General features: G+C 41.1%; 1 protein-coding gene across 1 annotated transcript; it reads left to right on the forward strand.

Annotated features, from left to right (window-relative positions):
* Window positions 1-2,038: 2,038 nt before the first annotated feature.
* Window positions 2,039-6,396, forward strand: LOC147273172 (uncharacterized). Its single transcript, XM_086228167.1, has 4 exons — window positions 2,039-2,205; window positions 2,620-3,007; window positions 5,194-5,301; window positions 5,419-6,396. The coding sequence occupies exons 1-4, from the start codon at window positions 2,039-2,041 to the stop codon at window positions 6,394-6,396; spliced, it is 1,641 nt and encodes a 546-aa protein (XP_086084293.1).
* The last annotated feature ends 15,256 nt before the right edge of the window (window positions 6,397-21,652 follow it).

Here is a 21,652-nt window from a genome sequence, read left to right on the forward strand (position 1 = left end):
GAGGGAAGAAATGAATTTAAATTCAAATGGAAATGAGGGGCAAAATGGGAAGTCAAAAGTGGAGGGCCCATGGGCCCTAGGGATGCCGAACCAAGTGGGCCATGCATGCACATGCATGGGCCCAAACCCTAGCAGCCCAAAAGCCACACGCAAGGGGGTAGATGGCAGCCATGCATGCGCATGCATGCCATGCAAACCCTAGCAAGACAAGGGGCCATGCGCAAGCCCAAGGTGACAAGCCCAAGATGGAAGCCCATGGAGTGAAACCCTAGCCCATCTTGTGCAAGCAACTGAAGCCCAACATGGAAGCCCAACATGCAAGCCCAAAGCCCAAGACTACCAGCCCATGCGCCAAGGAGGGACCCTAGCTAGGCTAGGCGTGAGCCACTTAAGCCCAAAGGGAGCAGCCCATGCCGCAAGCCCAAGGTGCAGCCAGCCCTAGCTGATGCCGCAAGGAACTAGGAGAGCAAACCCTAGCCAGCCGCAACTTCCTCTTCCTTGCCTCTCAAGGAAGGCTTCTCCTATTTAAACCCCCTCATTCAGACTTTTAGAGACATTTTTTTCTCTCCTCCTCCAGCCGAAATCACTCTCTTCCCCTCCTAGTTTTATTTTTCTGTTTTAGGGTTTTAGTTTGAGACTTTTATTTTCTTGTAAGGTGAGCCGAATTCAGAGAGAGGTTTAGAGAGAGGGTGGCGTGACAAGTGAGAGGGAAGTACCACCTGCTGCCGCAAGCCCAAGCTCACCATGCCGTGAGCCAATTGCTTGTGCTAGGTGCCTCCTTCTCCCTCTCTCCTTGCCGCAGCCCCCATTTGTTGCACCTCTGATTTTTGTTTTCTTTTTCATTCTAGTTTCAGATTTAATGTTGGATATTGGTTTCTGAATTTATTTAATTTAAGTTTCTGAATTTAATTAGTTTATAGCTTTGGTTCAGATTTTAATTAGTTGTTATTTAATCTATGCAATCTGATTTTATTTAGTTATCTCTTTATTGCTTTCAATTCATGTTGCTGAGTTCCGTTTGTTTATGCTTTTAATTTCTTTAATCTTGCGTTTCTGATTTCCGTTAACAAGCATGAATTGGGATTTTATTTATTTGTTGCTGTTTTGTTTCTTTTATTTATTTGTTTTAATTATGTAGGTTAGTTATTCTATCTTGCATGTTAGTTGTAGGTTGATTAATGGATTTGCATGTTCTAACAAATCGTTTATCCGTCTCTTGGTCTGTTAGTTTGATGTTTGCGCATATTAAATTTCCACTATCTATTAGAACCCCCGTCACTAGTTGTTTGCATCCTTTGACTGGCCACCTTAGGGTAATTGCATCTAGTTTATCTGTTAGGTTTAGCTGTGAAATAGTCAAAGACACTAAACCACAAGTAACAAGGGAATAAGGGATTATTCTTGGTAGTGGGGTTGGGCGACCTCTATAAGGAAATAGTCAAAGCTTATATGTTGTGCATGTTTGACGTTCTCATAAAACTTAATGACTCCTGCATGGGTAACAGCTGCCTTAGCTTGAACTAGGGAACATGTAGGTTAACTAGCTAAGGAAGGCCCAAGAAGCTCTTAGTTTATGCATTAGGAGAACAATGGCGAGAAAGTAACTAGCCAAACCTTTTTAGCTGTCAAACTTTAATATGTTGTGTTCAAATTAACTGTCATTAGCCTTGGATGGTTATTGCATGCTTATCTGATTTGAAACTGAAAATTAACGATGCAAGATAGAATAAAGTGTGTGTGCGTGTGGTGATGTGTGTGTGTGTTTTCATCTTTCAAAACCCCCATTTAGTTATTCTAGTGATTATTTGCACTGATTTGTTGTATATTAACCATTCCCTGTGGGATCGACCTCGTGCTTGTACGCTTTTCTACTGATGCGATTCGTGCACTTGCGAGTAAACTTAGAATGAGATAATTGTTTATTTTGTTCTAAGAAAACACATCAACAACATTGGCGTTGAGTTCACAGCAGTGGAATAGACGGAAAAGAGTGGAAAAGAAATCAGCTATGGAAGCTGAGATGTCTGAGCTTAAGCAGATGATGCAGGTTCTGATGGCAAATCAGGAAGCTAGGCCATCACATGGAGAGGCATGTTTCGAGGTTGAAAGAGTTCAAGCTAGACCGAGTGTACAGTCCCCAGTTGAGCAGCGAAGTACTTATTTGGAGGACATGATGGCTGCATTAGCTCAGAGTACAACTTCGATGTCTAATGATACTAAGACATTTATGAATAAGACTGAGGAGCAGTTGAGTGTCACAGCTAAGGCTATCTCGAATTTGGAAGCCCAATTGGAACAAGTGACTTTAACTTTGGACAAAGTGGTAAAGGGTGCTCCAATTCAGGATAAGGCCGAAGCAATCACTACTTTGAGAAGTGGGAAAGTGATTGACAACAAAGTGGGCACTACTCAAGATGATAATTCAGGAAATGAGGATGAAGTTGAGATTTTAGAGCCCGAACAAATGGAAAAGTACAAGAGGGATAAAGTTAAGGTTAAGGATGAGGAAGAGGAGGAAAGAAAGAAGCAAGAAAAGCACATTGCTCCGCGTGCTAACAAGAAGGCCGAGATTACTTCCCCTATTCCAAGAGCTCCATTACCTTTCCCTCAACGCCAAAGGAAGCAGAGTAAGGATGAGCAAGCCAAGGAAATTTTAGAGATGTTTAAGAAAGTGGAAATCAACATTCCTTTGCTTGATGCTATTCAGCAGATTCCTAAGTATGCCAAGTTCTTGAAGGAATTGTGCACACACAAGAGGAAATTCAAAGAACATGAGCAGGTGTGTCTAAGTGAAGAAGTCAGTGCTGTTTTGCAAAGAAAGTTGCCGCCCAAGTTGAAGGACCCTGGCAGTTTTACGATTCCATGTTTGGTTGGGGATCATAAGTTTGAGAAGGCATTGCTGGATTTGGGAGCAAGTATAAATTTGATGCCGTATTCAGTTTTCGCACAGTTGGGCATAGGAGACCTTAAACCTACTAGTGTTACTCTTCAATTGGCAGATCGTTTAGTAAAGGTTCCGAAAGGTGTGGTTGAAGATGTGCTGGTTCGGGTTGCAGATTTGATCATGCCCGCTGATTTTATCATTCTTGAAATGGAGGATACCCCAATTAGAGGGAATGAGCTACCGATCATATTGGGAAGACCGTTCATGGCCACGGCGAACACCAAGATTGATGTGAGTAATGGGAAGTTGACAATGTCTGTACTTGGTGAAACAGTTGAGTTTGATGTTTTTGGTGCAATGAGGTATCCAAAGGAGGAGGATGATTGCTTGAGGATTGATAGTTTGGACCCATTGGTTGAGGAGTGTGCGAAACTAGTCTTGCAGAAGATACATTGGAGGTTGCTTTGGGGACACCGGAGTCCAGTGAATTAGATGAAATCGTGGAAGCAACTCCTACACGTTTGGAAGGCACCCGACCTCTCAGAAATAAGTGGTTCAACCAGTTTGAAATGTTAGTGCCTACGAATCAAAAGACACTTCCTTCTATTGAGCAAGCACCTAAGTTGGAGCTGAAACCGTTACCGGAGCACTTGAAATATGCATTTTTTGGAGAAAATGAGACTTTGCCTGTGATTATTGCAGCTAATTTGAGTGCAAGCGAGGAAGAAAGACTTTTGAGAGTTCTTAAGGAAAATCGGTTGGCATTGGGATGGACCATAGTCGATATCAAGGGGATCTCACCCACAGTGTGTATGCATAGAATTTTACTTGAGGAGGAATCTAGGCCTACTCGTGATGCCCAAAGAAGACTGAATCCAACTCTGAAGAAAGTTGTGCGTAATGAGGTAATCAAATTGTTGGATGTTGGTATTATTTATCCTATCAGTGATTCGAAGTGGGTTAGTCCTGTTCAAGTGGTGCCGAAGAAAAGTGGTATTACCGTGGTGAAGAATGAGCATAATGAGTTGGTTCCCCAAAGGACGCAAACCGGTTGGCGTGTTTGTATTGACTATCGGAAGCTGAATACCGCGACAAGAAAGGATCATTTTCCTTTGCCATTTATTGACCAAATGTTGGAAAGGTTGGCTGGCCATAGTCACTATTGTTTTTTGGATGGGTACAGTGGGTACAATCAGATTGCTATTGCACCCGAGGATCAAGAGAAGACCACTTTCACATGTCCATTTGGTACGTTTGCTTATAGGAGGATGCCATTCGGATTGTGCAATGCGCCTGCAACGTTTCAGAGATGCATGATGTCTATTTTCTCTGACATGGTGGAACGAATCATTGAGGTATTTATGGATGATTTTTCTGTTTTTGGTTCGTCTTTTGATGCATGCCTGGATAACTTGTCTTTAGTTCTGAAAAGATGTCAAGAAGCCAATCTAGTGCTTAATTGGGAGAAATGTCACTTCATGGTTCAACAAGGGATAGTATTGGGTCATGTGATTTTGAAGGAGGGCATACAAGTTGATAAGGCCAAGATTGATGTGATTCAGAGATTGCCGCCTCCATCGAGTGTTAAAGAAGTAAGAAGTTTTCTAGGCCATGCTGGGTTTTATAGGAGGTTCATTAAGGACTTTTCCAAGATCTCCAGGCCTTTGTGCACCTTATTGCAAAAAGAGGTGAATTTCGAGTTTAATGAGGATTGCTTGGTTGCATTTAACAAGTTGAAGAAGCTACTCACCTCCGCTCCGATCATTATGCCACCTGATTGGAATTTGCCGTTTGAGCTCATGTGTGATGCAAGTGATTATGCTGTTGGAGCTCTTTTGGGTCAGAGAGTCGATAAGCTGCCACATGTGATTTACTATGCAAGTAGGACTCTGAATGATGCTCAATTGAACTATTCTACTACAGAGAAGGAGTTGCTTGCTGTGATCTTTGCCTTGGAGAAATTTAGAAGTTATTTGATTGGGTCTAAGATCACCATCTACACGGATCATGCCGCTCTCAAGTATTTGCTGAACAAGAAAGATGCAAAGCCGAGGTTGATTAGATGGACTCTGTTGCTACAGGAATTTGATATTGAGATCAAGGATAAGAAAGGTTGTGAGAATGTGGTAGCAGACCATTTGAGTAGACTCGTCAATGAGGAACAGTCTGAAGAGGACACACTACCGTTACGAGAGTCATTCCCGGACGAGCAGCTTTTTGCCATCTTGACTACTCCATGGTATGCTGACATAGCTAATTATTTAGCAAGTGGAGTGTTGCTCAATGATCTGACACACTACCAAAGGAAGAAGTTTTTGCATGATGTCAGACAGTATGTGTGGGATGATCCTTATTTGTTCAAATATGTGTCAGATCAGTTGATAAGACGATGTGTACCGGAAATGGAGCAGAGGAATGTCATTGAGATGTGCCATTCTAAAGAGTGTGGAGGCCATGGAGGAGGAACTAAGACTGCTTACAAGATTCTTCAAGCAGGTTTCTTTTGGCCTACTATTTTTCATGACTGTCATCAGTTTTACCTCACATGCGATAGATGTCAGAAGATGGGAAATATTTCTGCTCGTGATCAGATGCCGCTGAACTTTATGTTGGAAGTTGAGATCTTTGATGTTTGGGGTATAGATTTCATGGGGCCATTTCCATCTTCTTTTGGATACGAGTACATTCTGGTTGAAGTTGATTATGTGTCTAAGTGGGTGGAAGCTGTCGCTTGTAGGACTAATGATGCTCGAGTGGTCTTGAATTTCCTTAAGACCAATATCTTTGCACGATTTGGTACCCCGAGAGCAATCATTAGTGATGGGGGGTCGCATTTTTGCAATAAGCTGTTTGAGGCCGTGATGAAGAAATATGGAATAAGGCATAAAGTGGCTACTCCCTACCATCCTCAGACGAGTGGGCAAGTGGAAATTTCGAACCGTGAGATTAAGTTCATTTTGGAAAGAACGGTGCTCGCCAATAGGAAGGATTGGTCTACCAAGCTTAATGATGCATTGTGGGCTTATCGCACCGCTTACAAGACACCCATTGGAATGTCTCCGTTTCGACTGATATATGGGAAAGCTTGTCATTTACCAGTTGAGCTTGAGCATAAGGCATATTGGGCGATTAAGAAGTTCAATTTTGATATTCATGCCGCTGGTGAGAAAAGGAAGTTGCAACTTAGTGAGCTGGAGGAAATACGACATTTCGCATATGAGAATGCTAAGTTGTACAAGGAAAGGACCAAGAGGTACCATGATAAGAAGCTACGTCCGCGAGAATTCTTTGTTGGAGGGAAGGTGTTATTATATGATACAAGATTACGTCTCTTCCCAGGCAAGTTGCGTTCAAGATGGACCGGACCTTATGAGGTGATTAGTGTGTTTCCTTATGGTACAGTTGAAATCAAGAATCCGAAGAATGGGAACATATTTAAGGTCAATGGTCATCGTGTGAAACCTTTCCTTGAACCTGATTTTGAGCTGAACCAAGAAAAAATTGATTTTTAGTACAAGACTAGGTCTGGCTGAAGACGTGAAACTTAGCGCTTCTTGGGAGGCAACCCAAGGGATGGATGACGACGAGGAGGTGATTTTGTACATATGCGTGGGCAAGCCATTTTCACATCAGCCAAGGTACGTTTTCACCCTCTTTTTGCTCCGTTTATTAGTTTTGTTTTATTTGATGTTTTTCCCTTCCTCTTTTCATTACATTGTGCATTACATTTGTCATTCATTTAAACATTGAGGACAATGTTTCTTTTAAGTTTGGGGGTGGGGAATGCAACGCATTTTTTTTTTTAGTGTGTAAAAAAAAAAAAAAAAAAAAATTGTTTACTTTTGTTGTAAATTAAGGGTATCAAACCCACATTAAAATGCATCTGTTCTTAAGATTTCTTTCACCGTAGTGATGGATTCGAATCTTTAGAAGCATGCAACAGTGTTTTTGAGTGTTTTTGTTTGTTTTAAGTCTTGAGTCCCCAACTAATTGATTTCATTATGTATGGTTATTTTGAGCATGTCTAGCTTGTATATATAGTATGTATTCTTCTTTATCTAGTATTGTTTCGTAACATGCTTTACAACTCTATGGACTTGTGGCCTTGTTTTCATGAGCTTAAGTGATGACTTGCATGCTTAGAGATGCATACACTTAATAGAGTAGACTTGTATGACCTAAGTGAGCTTTTGAGCCCTGTACTTCAATTCTTGAGTGTTAACATTACTCTAATATTTTCTTGTCATATAAAGTCGTTGTGATCTCATTATTCTTTCTTTTGATTAAGTACTTGGAATATAATTGTGAATCAATGAGCTAGAACTTCTCTCTTAATCTATTCAAAGCATGGATAGAACTACATGAATCTTAGGAAATGATAGTAGGCCTTGTTTGTTTTAACCCATAGCCTAAAGTCTACCCTATGTTATAACCCTAGTCAAACATTTTGAGCCTAATGACCTTTTCTTTGTTTACCCTTATACCAAACCCTAAGTTTGGGGGAGTTTCACTCCTCTACCCGTTTACCTTACCTATGAAGGAGTTGGTGAAAATGTGAGGTTGAAAAGAAATGTCTATGCGTAGCTTGATGTAAAAGGAAAATGAATTGTGCTTAAGAGTGTTTGTCGTTCCCTTTCAAAAAAAAAAAAAAAAAAAATTCAAGAATCAAAAATCAAAGGGAAGGGACGATTTCAAAAGATGGAAGTGGAAAGGTGTTCGAATTTGAGCTATGAGTACAAATTATGCAAAGAATGCCTCTATTGATTTCCTTGTGCAAATCCATAGTCTGTAGCCCTTTGTTCTCCCTTTCATTTCAATACCTTATCCTAACCTAAGCCTCCATTACAACCCACATAAAAGCCCTACTTGATCTTGGGAGAATTGTAGTTCATTATGTGGAGTCTAGATAAAAGGGAAGCTTATGGTTATTGATTCTGTACCAAGTATTTTAATTTCTTGAGATCAGTGTTTTTGTTTCATTGTGCCTTTCCTTCATGATTAATATGTGAGCTTTTTGTATTAGTATATCATATCATCTCTCACATATACTTGAGTGCACGTATTGACCCAATATCTGAGCGTTTTATTGTTGAGAGTATGCCTTAGTGAGAATTGAAGTTGAATCTATTTTGTGTATGCTGATTTAGTCTTGTTTGTCTAACCACTTGAGTTTGTGTCAAGGATGGTCTATATATTTCATGGGGGAGTAAGGTATGTTAATTGAAGCATTATTAGAGATTGAGGAATAAATTCTATATGTATCTTGCTTGACTATGCTATTTATGGCTGTGCTTATGAAATCATGTGTTGGGATGTTTTGAGTCTGTCTTGAGTCTTTTCTTTGTTCTTTTTCCTCGAGGACTAGCAAAATCTAAGTTTGGGGGTGTGTTGAGTGCTCATTTTACACTATTTTAAGATACTAACTCCCTAACCCAGAGTGCAAGAACTCGATATTTTGTGTGTTGTTAGTTTGTTTTTGTTCTTATAGGATAAAATGAGCAAAGAAGAGAAAAGGAGCCAAAAGAACCATTTTTAGACGTTTCCTAGTCAAACTAGGAAAACGAGTAAAATCCTGGTCAAACCAGGAAAAGTGCAGAAATCCTAGTTAAATGAGGATTCCTAGTCACACTAGGAAACATCAAGTCCAGAACCATCATTGCGGAGCCAGAAATGAGAAATCCTGATTGAAACAGGAAATCCTGGTTGAACTAGGAAACCTAACCCAACTAGGGAAAGGAGTCCTAATGACACTAGGAGACCTCAGGGGCAATATGGTCATTACGAGAAGTCGAAATGGATAAAGAATCCCTCATTTACAAGAAATCCTAGTTGCACTAGGAAATGTTGGTCAAAGTCAACTCCACAAAGTCAAGGTTCCTGAAGCTTCTAGAAGGTGGTGGACATCCATGGGAATAAATGGAGGGAAGAAATGAATTCAAATTCAAATGGAGATGAGGGGCAAGATGGGAAGTCAAAGTTAATGGTCAAGGGTCAACTATGAAAAAGTCAACAAGTCAAATGGGTCATGGGCCTATGCAATGCCGAAATCTGAAGGAGCCCAAGACTAGCAGCCATGCGCCAGCCCAAGAGGAAGCCCAATGCGCCAGCCCAAGACTAGCAGCCATGCGCAAGCCATGCAGCCCAAGTCCATCACGCCATGCAAAGAGAAAGCCCAAGGAATCCTAGCTGAAAAAGAAGTCAAAACCCTGGAAAATAGAGCACCAATTTCGACAGCAATTCTGTAATTCTCCAGAGAGAACCAGGTAGCATGCCATATATGGTTGGAAAGATACGGATGTTAGCTTCACAGGGAATTTTACGGATTTTGATTCCGAGTTTTCTAGCTCAAGATATGGCCATTTTAGTGGAGGTAGCGCAGCAGTTCCGCGAGCTGAAAAGGAAGTTACGCCCAAAAAGAGCCCAAATCAGCCCAAGGCCCATGCTTGGCCGAAAATTATAAGTCTTGGTGTGCAAGGAATGCACTTATCCCACATTGAAGAGAAAGAGAAATCTCAGCCCCACTCTCCTCTATAAATATATCTTTATAACTCAAGGAGGGGGTTCTCTCCTCTTTAATTTTCAGAAACCCTAGCTAGCCTCCCTCTTCCTTGCCGCTCACCCCTCTTCCTTTTTCTCTCTTCCTTTTATTTTTCTGAAGCAAACCCTAGCAGCCACCATCTCTTTCTTTTCTCTTGCCGCAGCCCCCATCACCTCCTTCTCTTCTCTTTATTTTTCTGCTACAGCCACCTATCTTGGTGTTCTTTTATTTTTGGGCTGAACTGAAGAAGGAGGAGGAAGTCACGCTGCAGCCACCACCACCTAGTCACGCCTCCACCTTGCTGCCACCTTGCCGTGGAGCCCAAGGCCGAGCAGCACCATTGCGACACCACCCTTGCAGCCGCATCATCTCATTCTGTCATCTCGTCTTCACCTTGCTGCCTCGGCTTGATTTCTTTTTTCCTTTCTTTTATTTTAATTGTTTTAATTATGCTTTGTTTATTTATGGATTTAATTATGTGTAGCTGAATATTGGGCTAGGGCTAGGATGAAGCCCTAGCGATGCTGCTTACTCTCAATATGGATTATTGATTTTTAATTATTTACATGTTGACAAATCTTGGATCTCTGTTTAAATTGAATCTATTTGTTTCGCATCTTTGACTGATCACCTTAGGTTGCATGCATCTAGATATATGTTGTGAAACTAAATAAGCTCGAAAGGATGATAGTTTCAATAGGCAACAAGTGGATATCCTAAGATAATATTCATGAGAAAAGGGATCATAGAGGACATAGGGTACATTAATTTGGAGCTATGCGCTATGTGTTTGTCACTCTCACAGATCGTAATGACTCTTGCATGGGTAACAGCTGCCTTAGCTTAGCACTAGGGAACATGCAAGTTAACTGGCTAAGGAAGGCCCAAGAAGCTCTTAGTTTATGCACAGTAAGGGGAGTAATTGCTAAAAGTAACTAGCCAAACCTTTTAGTAGACGAACTTTGTTGACATGTTTATATATTGATTGTTAATATCCATAGTAGAGTGAATGGTATGCTAGTGGTGGATTCTGACCCCTAGTGTTTCTTTATTATTGTTTTATCCAAATTCATTCAGTTGTTATTTTAAAGTTTTGTCATTTATCTGTTAGTTTGTCTAGTCTCAAAAACCAATCAAAACCCCCCATTTGCGTGTGTGAGTTAGAGTTGATTTAATCGAATTTAATTAAGTTAGTGATCATAACACTAGTACAATTCCCTGTGGGATCGACCTCGTATTTGTAAGCTTTGCTACTCCGCGATTCGTGCACTTGCGAGTTAACCTAGAGCTCAGAAAAAGTTATTTAATTTGTTCTAGGAAAACATACAACAATTCCCTAAGAACGAACTGAAGAAGCTCTCCATCTCTGACTTCTCCTCTCCATAAAAAGTGATCTCCTCGTTTTTTGGCATCTCGGAAGTGAGCAAATACACCTCTTGCTTGGTGTAGTGCCGAATCTTCATGGTACTCTCCAATGCTTTGTACTCCATGTTAGAGGTGCACAAAAATGGTCTCCCAAGAATAATAGAAACGTCGCCCGGAAGTCTCGGCACATCTAGCACTATGAAATCAGAGGGAATTAGTAATTTACGACATTTAACCAAAACATCCACAAGCATACCACGGGCTTTCTGGACTGAAGAGTTGGCGAAGCGAATGTCCAAATCAAACGGTTGCAAATCAGCCTCCTCAAATCCAAGCCTCTCGAACACAACCAGCGGCATGACATTGATAGCTGAGCCATTGTCAACTAAGGCATTGGCGATCTCATACTCCCCTATGCTGCATGGTATGACCAACGAGCCTGGATCCTTCTTCTTGCTTGGAAAAGATGCAAAGAGATAACCACAAATCTCCCTAGGAACGTTGTGACTATGCCCCTGCTCCTCAACCTTCTTCTCAATAGACTTCAATTCCCTCATGGTTGCTGGAAATTTGGTGATGTCGATGTCCGGAATGAGGGGAATCACACGTGTATCAGCTTTCTCCTCTATCATTTTCGGATCCTCCTCTTCCTCACTATCCATGATCTCAATCACCTCCTTAGTCTTGACCACTCTAACTCTCTTTCTTTGAGTAGTCCTCAAAATAGCATTTACATGCTCCTCATTCTTCGGGTTGACAATGGGCTGACTTGGCAATTTCCCCTTCTCTCCCTGACCCAAAGTAGTGGCAATCTGACCCATTTGACTCTCCAAGTGTGCAATAGCCTTCGAATTGGCTTGCATCTGCTGCTCGGTACGGTTCATGAAGGCATTGGTACTCTGAGCAAGGGAAGTGGTGCTTTGAGCAATCTGAGCAATCTTGTCCTCCAAACTAGACCTCTCGGCATTAGGGCGCACATATGGCTTGTTGGTGCTCCCACTAGCTTGCTGTCCATTGTTGTTGCTCCACCTGAAATTAGGGTTGTTCTTCCATCCAGGGTTATAAGTGTTAGAAAATGGATCATATGGCACCCTAGGATAACTCCCAACCTGATTCACGTGTTCCACATCACCTCCTTGTTCTTGCATACCCATCATCTTCTCTTGAGCCAAAGATAACTTCTGCACCATAGTCTTGATTTCCATAATCTGTCCCTCCATGGTGTTCGGCACATCAGCTACCTCATACAACCCTCTCTTTGGTCCTCCTCTTGTACGATTGGAATCCCATTGTTGAGAACTCAAAGAAAGCGACTCAAACAATTCTGTAGCCTCATCCTCCGTTTTTGACATGAATGCACCACCACATGCCGAATCCACCTTGGCTTGGTCTCTCTCCAATAATCCCGGATAAAAACAACAAATCACATACCAAGAAGATAGGTTATGGTGTGGGCAGCTAGTAAGTAACTCATTGAATCTGTCCCAAGTCTCATGGAATGGCTCGTCCGCTTTCTGCACAAATCCAAGGATCTCCTTCCGAATCGAATTTGTCTTGGAAATGGAATAGAACTTGTTCAGGAACTTGCTTGAAAGATCATCCCATGTCGAAATGGAACCACTAGGCAGCGAATACAACCACCTCTTTGCCTTGTCCTTGAGCGCAAAAGGGAACATCCTCAAACGGTACTGATCGGCATTCAGGCCCCTCAATTGTGCTGCTTCACAAACCCTGGAAAACTCCTTCAAAAAGTGGATCGGATCCTCCCCATTCAGCCCATGGTAGCTTGGCAACAAGTGAATCTGACCACTCTTGATTTCGAAATCAGTGGCTATGGTTGCATACCGAATGCACGATGGTTGAGTGGGTAGCGAAGGTGCTGAAAAATGGCTCAGGGGCTGCGGCATCATCTCGTTTGTCTCAGCCATGTCGACACTCTCAGTCTCTTCACTACTCGAATCTGATGCACTAGGTTGCGGGCTGACTTGTGATGTACCTAAAGCTTCGTTCTTGAGCCTCTCCAACCTAGCAACAAGCTCAGGGTTCATAAACACACCTAATTAAGAGAAAAACACATAATCAGTAGAAAGAATGCAAATAAAGGCATGGCATTTATTAAAAACTAAAAATTAACCAAAACTGAAATCTAGCTAATATAACCTAATTCTAATGACTAATTAAACCAATTCATTGATATTAGACACCATTCCCCGGCAACGGCGCCAAAAACTTGTTGATGTGTTTTCTTAGAACAAAATAAACAACTACCTCATTCTAAGTTTACTCGCAAGTGCACGAATTGCATCAGTAGCAAAGCGTACAAGCACGAGGTCGATCCCACAGGGAATGGTTAATATACAACAAATCAATTCAATTAATCAATAGAATAACTAAATGGGGGGTTTTGGAAAGATGGAACACACACACACGTCACCACACGCACACACACTTTATTCTATCTTGCAATGTTAAGTTTTCAGTTTCAAATCAGATAAGCATGCAATAACCATCCAAGGCTAATGACAGTTAATTTGAACACAACATATTAAAGTTTGACAGCTAAAAAGGTTTTGCTAGTTACTTTCTCGCCATTGTTCTCCTAATGCATAAACTAAGAGCTTCTTGGGCCTTCCTTAGCCAGTTAACCTACATGTTCCCTAGTTCAAGCTAAGGCAGCTGTTACCCATGCAGGAGTCATTAAGTTTTATGAGAACGTCAAACATGCACAACATATAAGCTTTGACTATTTCCTTATAGAGGTCGCCTAACCCCACTACCAAGAATAATCCCTTATTCCCTTGTTACTTGTGGTTTAGTGTCTTTGACTATTTCACAGCTAAACCTAACAGATAAACTAGATGCAATTACCCTAAGGTGGCCAGTCAAAGGATGCAAACAACTAGTGACGGGGGTTCTAATAGATAGTGGAAATTTAATACGTGCAAACATCAAACTAACAGACCAAGAGACGGATAAACGATTTGTTAGAACATGCAAATCCATTAACCAACCTACAACTAACATGCAAGATAGAATAGCTAACCTACATAATTAAATAAAATAAATAAAAACAGAAACAACAATAAATAATGAAATCCCAATTCATGCTTAACAATTAAAATCAGAAACGCAAAACTAAACTATTTTGAAACATGCATTAAATATAACCAAAGCTTTAAACTAATTAGAATCAGCAACTCAATTAAATAAATTCAGAAATATAAACTAGATAAATTCAAAAACACAAATCAACATAAAATCAGAATTCTAGAAGGAAAAAGAAAGCAAAAATCAGAGGTGCAAACACATGGGGGCTGCGGCAAGGAGAGAGGAGGAAGGAGGCACCTAGCAAGAAGGAGGAACTCACGGCAAGGTGAGCTAGGGCTTGCGGCAGCAGGCTGGTCCTTCTCTCTCTCACTTGTCACGCCACCCTCTCTCTCTAAGTCTCTCTCTGAATTCGGCTCCCCTTACAAGAATTAAACTAAAACTAACCTAGAACAGCAAAAATAAAACTAGAGAACAAAAGGAATTTCGGCTGGAGTTGGAGGTGAGAAAAAGTGATTCTAGGGTTCTGAATGAAGGGGATATATATAGAGGAGCATTCCTTGAGAGGCAAGGAGAAGGAAACATGCGGCTGCTAGGGTTCCTTGTCCTTGTTGCTTGCGGCATCAGCTAGGGTTTAGGCAATGGGCTTGCGGCATGGCTTGGTCCTCTTGGGCTTAAGTGGCGCATGCAAGTCAGCTAGGGCCCCCTCCCTTGCGCATGGGCTGCTGGTCTTGGACCTTGATGTGCATTGGGCTCACATGTGTTGGGCTGAGGTGGCTTGCACAAGATGGGCTAGTGTTGTATGTTTTCCTAGAGCAATTACAATAAACCTTTTTAACAACTCTAGGTTAACTCGCAAGTGCACGAATCGCTAAGTAGCAAAGCTTACAAATACGAGGTCGATCCCACAGGGAATTGTACTAGCGTACGATTACTAACTCAATTAAATTCAATTAACCCAACTCTAACTCACACACGCAAATGGGGGGTTTTGATTGGTTTTAAGGCTAAACTAAACAAATAGAGAAATAACAAACTTTAAAATGATAACTGAAAGATTTCGGGTAAAACAATAATAAAGAAACACTAGGGGTCAGAATCCACCACTAGCATACCATTCACTCTACTATGGATATTGACAATCAATATATAAACATGTCAACAAAGTTCGTCTACTAAAAGGTTTGGCTAGTTACTTTTAGCAATTACTCCCCTTACTGTGCATAAACTAAGAGCTTCTTGGGCCTTCCTTAGCCAGTTAACTTGCATGTTCCCTAGTGCTAAGCTAAGGCAGCTGTTACCCATGCAAGAGTCATTATGATCTGTGAGAGTGACAAACACATAGCGCATAGCTCCAAATTAATGTACTGTATGTCATCTATGATCTCTTTTCTCATGAATATTATCTTAGGATACTCACTTGTTGCCTATTGAAACTATCATCCTTTCGAGCTTATTTAGTTTCACAACAAAATTCTAGATGCATGCAACCTAAGGTGATCAGTCAAAGATGCGAAACAAATAGATTCAATTTAAACAGAGATCCAAGATTTGTCAACATGTAAATAATTAAAAATCAATAATCCATAGTGAGAGTAAACAGCATCGCTAGGGCTTCATCCTAGCCCTAGCCCAATATTCAGCTACACATAATTAAATTCACAAATAAATAATGCATGATTAAAATAATGAAAATAAAAGAAAGGGAGGAAGAAATCAAGCCACGAATGATGGAGTGGAGGTGCGGCTGCAATGGTGGTGCGTAATGGGGCTGCTCGGCCTTGGGCTCCACGGCGAGGAGGCTGAGGTGCTCGGCAAGGTGGCAGCAAGGTGGTGATGGCGTGGCTGCTGGAGGTGGCGCAACTTGGTGGTGGTGGCTGCGGCTTCACTTGATCCTCCTTCTTCAGTTCAGCACAAAATAAAAGAAAGCACACAAGAAAAGGTGGCTGCTAGGTTCGGCCACAAAAGAAAAGAAGAAGAATAAAAAGGAAGGGAGAGAAGGTGGCTGCGGCACAAGAAAAATAAAGAAAGAGATGGTGGCTGCTAGGGTTTGCTTCAGAAAAATAAAAGAAAGAGAAGGAGGCTAGCTAGGGTTTCTGAAAATTAAAGAGGAGAGAAGAGAACTTCAGAACAGAACCCCTTTTCTGATTTTTAGAGATATATTTATAGAGGGAAGTGGGGCTGAGATTTCTCTTTCTCTTCAATGTGGGATAAGTGCATTCCTTGCACACCAAGGCTTATAATTTTCGGCCAAGCATGGGCCTTGGGCTGATTTGAGCTCTTTTTGGGCGTAACTCCTTTTTCAGCTCGCGGAACTGTTGCGCTACCTCCACTAAAATGGCCATATCTTGAGCTAGAAAACTCGGAATCGAAATCCGTAAAATTCCCTGCGAAGCTAACATCCGTAGCTTTCCAACCATATATGGCATGACATCTGATTCGATCTGTAGAAATACAGAATCACTGTCGAAATTTAGTGTCTAGTTTCCAGGGTTTTGACTTTTTTCTTAAACTAGGACTCCTTGTGATCTTTGACTGAATCTTGTGAGATTTTTCTTGAGCATGAAGGATTCCTTTCATTTGGGCCTTGGATCAGCTGAGTGGGTGCGAATTCCTTGGGCTTGCGGACTCTTGGATAACACAACTTGGGCTTCCACCATTTGGGCTAGCAATAGGCGTATGGCCTTGGTCCTTTGGGCTAGGGTTATGTGCATGGCCCATAGTGCATGGGCTGCATGGGTGGTCCATGTCATGAGATGATGTGGCACGGTTGACCATTGACTTTGACCTTTGACTTTGACCAAAAGTCAACCTTGACCAAAAGGATTCCCCAAAAGATTCTGTCTAGGATTCTTCAAAGATTCCTTCCAGATTCCAGATCCTTCTAGAAGATTTCCTCAAGATTCTTTTTCTCATTTTTTCCATTTTTAGCTCAAAATAGCTTCATTTAGCTTCTTTCTCCATCATTGCTTCATTTAACCTGCAAAACACTAAAACAAACTAACAAGACCTAAAATATCGAGTTCTTGCACTCTAGGTTAGGGAATTAATATCATAAAATGATGCAAATTGGACACTCAACAGCTAGGGTTTCACTCCATGGGCTTCCACCTTGGGCTTGCATCTTGGGCTTGCATCTTGGGCTTGCGCATGGCTCCTTGCTTCTAGGGTTTGCATGGCATGCATGCGCATGCATGGGCTGCCATCTTCCTCCTTGTGCATGGCCTTTGGGCTGCTAGGGTTTGGGCCCATGCATGTGCATGCATGGCCCATCTTGGTTCGGCATCCCTAGGGCCCATGGGCCCTCCACTTTTGACTTCCCATTTTGCCCCTCATTTCCATTTGAATTCAAATTCATTTCTTCCCTCCATTCATTTCCATGGATGTCCACCACCTTCTGGAAGCTTCTGGAACCTTGACTAACATTTCCTGGTGCAACTAGGATTCCTTGAAAATGAGAGATTCCTTATCCATTTCGACTTCTCGTAATGACCATATTGCCCCTGGGGTCTCCTAGTGTCACTAGGACTCCTTTCCCTAGTTGGGTTAGGTTTCCTAGTTCAACCAGGATTTCCTGTTCGAATCAGGATTTCACATTTCTGGCTCCGCAATGATGGTTCTGGACTTGATGTTTCCTAGTGTGACTAGGAATCCTCATTTGACTAGGATTTCTGCACTTTTCCTGGTTTGACCAGGATTTCACTCGTTTTCCTAGTTTGACCAGGAAATGTCCCAAAATGGCTCCATTTGCTTCTTTTTCTCATTTCTGCTTCATTTGACCTGAAAACACAAAAAAAAAAGACAAGAAACACAAAATATCGAGTTCTAACACTCTAGGTTAAGGAATTAGTATCATAAAGTGATGCAAAATGCACACTCATCAATAGGTGGCTGTAGCAGAAAAAATAAAGAGAAGAGAATGATGGTGGCTGCGGCAAGAGAAGAGAAAGAGATGTGATGGTGGCTGCTAGGGTTTGCTTCAGAAAAATAAAAGGAAGAGAGAGAAAGGACAAGGGGTGTGCGGCAAGGAAGAGGGAGGCTAGCTAGGGTTTCTGAAAATTAAAGAGCAGAGAGCCCTCTCCTTGAGTTATAAAAATGTATTTATAGAGGAGAGTGGGGCTGAGATTTCTCTTTCTCTTCAATGTGGGATAAGTGCATTCCTTGCACACCAAGGCTTATAATTTTCGGCCAAGCATGGGCCTTGGGCTGATTTGGGCTCTTTTTGGGCGTAACTCCTTTTTCAGCTCACGGAACTGCTGCGCTACCTCCACTAAAATGGCCATATCTTGAGCTAGAAAACTCGGAATCGAAATCCGTAAAATTCCCTGCGAAGCTAACATCCATATCTTTCCAACCATATATGGCATGCTACCTGATTCATTCTGGAGAATTACAGAATTGCTGTAGAAATTGGTGTTCTATTTTTCAGGGTTTTGACTTCTTTTTTCAGCTAGGATTCCTTGGGAGGCAAGGACAAGAAAGTGCGGCAGCAGCTAGGGTTAGGAGAGCATTGGGCTTGTGGAAAGGGCTTTGGCTTTGGGCTTAAGTGACACAAGCCAGCCCCCTAGGGTTTAGTGCATGCGCATGGCTGCTAGTCTTGGGCTGGCGCATGCATGCATGCATGGCCCCTTCAGATTTCAGCATTGTATAGGCCCATGGCCCATTTGACTTGTTGACTTTGTCATAGTTGACCCTTGACCATTAACTTTGACTTCCCATTTTGCCCCTCATCTCCATTTGAATTTGAATTCATTTCTTCCCTCCATTTATTTCCATGGATGTCCACCACCTTCTAGAAGCTTCAGGAACCTTGACTTTGTAGAGTTGACTTTGACCAACATTTCCTAGTGCAACTAGGATTTCTTGTAAATGAGGGATTCTTTATCCATTCCGACTTCCCGTAATGACCATATTGCCCCTGGGGTCTCCTAGTGTCATTAGGACTCCTTTCCCTAGTAGGGTTAGGTTTCCTAGTTCAACCAAAATTTCCTGTTTCAATCAGGATTTCTCATTTCTGGCTCAGCAATGATAGTTCTGGACTTGATGTTTCCTAGTGTGACTAGGAATCCTCATTTGAGTAGGATTTCTGCACTTTTCCTGGTTTGACCAGGATTTCACTCGTTTTCCTAGTTTGACTAGGAAACGTCTAAAAATGGTTCTTTTGGCTCCTTTTCTCTTCTTTGCTCATTTTATCCTATAAGAACAAAAACAAACTAACAACACACAAAATATCGAGTTCTTGCACTCTGGGTTAGGGAGTTAGTATCATAAAGTAGTGTAAAATGAGCACTCAACAGCTCTCTCAATTTTGTGAACTGTTGAATTCCTTAATTGTGAGAGGATGAGATATATTTATAGAGGTAGGGTGAGGATTACTTGAGAGGTAAGGAAAAGAGGTGTGTGCAGCAAGGGTTTTAAAAAGAAGCACATGGGCTGGCTGCAACCTAGTAGGCGTGATAGGCTTAAGTGACTTGCATGTGGGCTAGCGCATAGAATGTGTGCGGCAAGGGTTTTAAAAAGAAGCACATGGGCTGGCTGCAACCTAGTAGGCGTGATAGGCTTAAGTGACTTGCATGTGGGCTAGCGCATAGAATGCTTGATTTGGGCTCTAGGGTTGGCGCAAGGAAGCTTGGAATTGTCTGCTAGTGGCGTGATGGGCTAGAGTACAAGTGACTTGCGCATGGGCTGCAAGCACGCAAATGATGTATTGGGCTGCCACCTCACCATCCTTCTCCTTTCGACTTCACCTAGGCCCAAAGCCCAATTGACTTCATGACATGGTATAGTTGACCTTTGACCATTGACTTTGACTTCCAATTTCGTCCCTCTCTCCCTCTTGGATTCGATTTCATTTCTTCACCCCATTTGATTCCATGGATGTGCAATACCTTCTAGAAGCTTTTGGAACCTTAACTTTATAGAGTTGAGTTTGACCAAAATTTCTTAGTCCCACTAGGATTCCTTGTCCATTTCAACTTCTCATAATGACTATATTGCCCCTAGTGACTCCTAGTCTCATTAGGACTCTTTTCCCTAGTAGGTTTAGGTTTCCTAGTTCAACCAGGAATTCCTGCTCCAATTAGGATTTCTCATTTCTGGCTTGACAATGATGGTTCTGGGCTTGATGTTTCCTCGTGTGACTAGGAATCCTCATTTGACTAGGATTTCTGTTATTTTCCTAGTTTGACCAGGAAATGTCCTAAAACGGCTCTATTTGCTCCTTTTTCCTATTTATGCTTTATTTGACCTAAAAACAAAAAAAAAAAAAAAACGATATCAGACACAAAAGTATCGAGTTCTAACACTCTAGGTTTAGGAATTAGTATCATAAAATGATGCAAAATGCACACTCATCACACCCCTAATTTTGCTAGTCCTCGAGCAAATAAAATAAAGGAAAGACTCTAAAAATGACTCAAACATCCCAACAATTGAATTCATACGCATAACCATTAATCACATAGGAAAGTCAGACATATAAATTGTATTCTCCAAATTCTAATTACATTTAAATTAACATACCTCACTCCTCTATTGTCATCTAGGCCATCCTTGACATAAACTCAAGTGTTAGATAAACAAAACTAAATCAATATATACACAATAGATTCAACTCCAATCCTCGCTATGACATATTCTCAATGATAAAACACTCAAGAATTGGGTTGATATATGCACTCAAAGATATATGTGAGAGGAAATATGTAACAAAAACAAAGCTCACATATGTACATGAAGTAACGGCACATTGGAAATACTGATATCATGGAAGGGAATCAAAGTGCTTGAAATAGAATCAATGACCATAGGCTCCCTTCTCAAATAGACTCCACATAAGTATAATACATGTCTCTTGAGATTAGCTAGGGCTTTAATAGGGTTAAAATGAAGGCTTAGGCTAGGATAGGATATTGAAAGGAAAGGAATACAAATGGCTCAATACTATGGAATTGCAAGAACAATAGAACATTCTGAGACATATCTTGTTTTTTTGCACTACATAGCTAAATTTGAACTCTTTTGCGCACTTCTTCTATTGAAACCATCCCATCTCTTTCTTTTTTCTTTTTTTCTTTTTTGTCTCTTTTGGGCACGGGGCATACATACTCTTTCGGCACATTTTTGTATAGGCTATGCAAATTCATTTCTTTTCCACCTCAATCAATATGTAAACACATTGCAATACCATAGATAGGGTAAAACGGGTAGAAGGGTTATAACACCCCCAAACTTAAGGTTTGGTGTGGCGTACAAGGGATACGGCTTAAAAGGCTCAAAATGGGTTACTAGGGATAAAAAAAATAATGGGTACGCTTTTAGGCTATGGGTTACACAAATAAGGCCTAAATTCATTTCTTAAGAGTCATGCAAATACAACATGCTTTGTGTAAATAAGAAAAGAGTACTAGCTCATTGATTCATGATTATGTACATTCCAAGCAATTGATCAAATGAAAGATAATGAGATCAAAGCAACGACTTATATGACAATAATAGAATTAGAGTGGCGCGCAATACTCAAGAATTTAAGAACAAGGCTCAAAGCTCACTTAGGTCATGCAAGTCTACTCTATCATGCATATAAATCATTAATCATGCAAATCTTTACCTAAATTCATATCAACAAGGCCAAATGACATAGAATTGCAAGATATTTTTTTGGAACACTATTAGAAAGAAAAGAATACAAAGTATACACACAAACTAAACATGCTCATAACAATTATACACAATCAAATCAATTAGTTGGGGACTCAAGACTACCCAAAATAAACAAAAAGACTCAAAAACTTTGTTTTTAAAACAATGTCGCACACTTC

Source organism: Dryas octopetala, chromosome 9, assembly GCF_963921425.1.
Source record: "Dryas octopetala chromosome 9, drDryOcto1.1, whole genome shotgun sequence".
NCBI classification, from domain to species: domain Eukaryota; kingdom Viridiplantae; phylum Streptophyta; class Magnoliopsida; order Rosales; family Rosaceae; genus Dryas; species Dryas octopetala.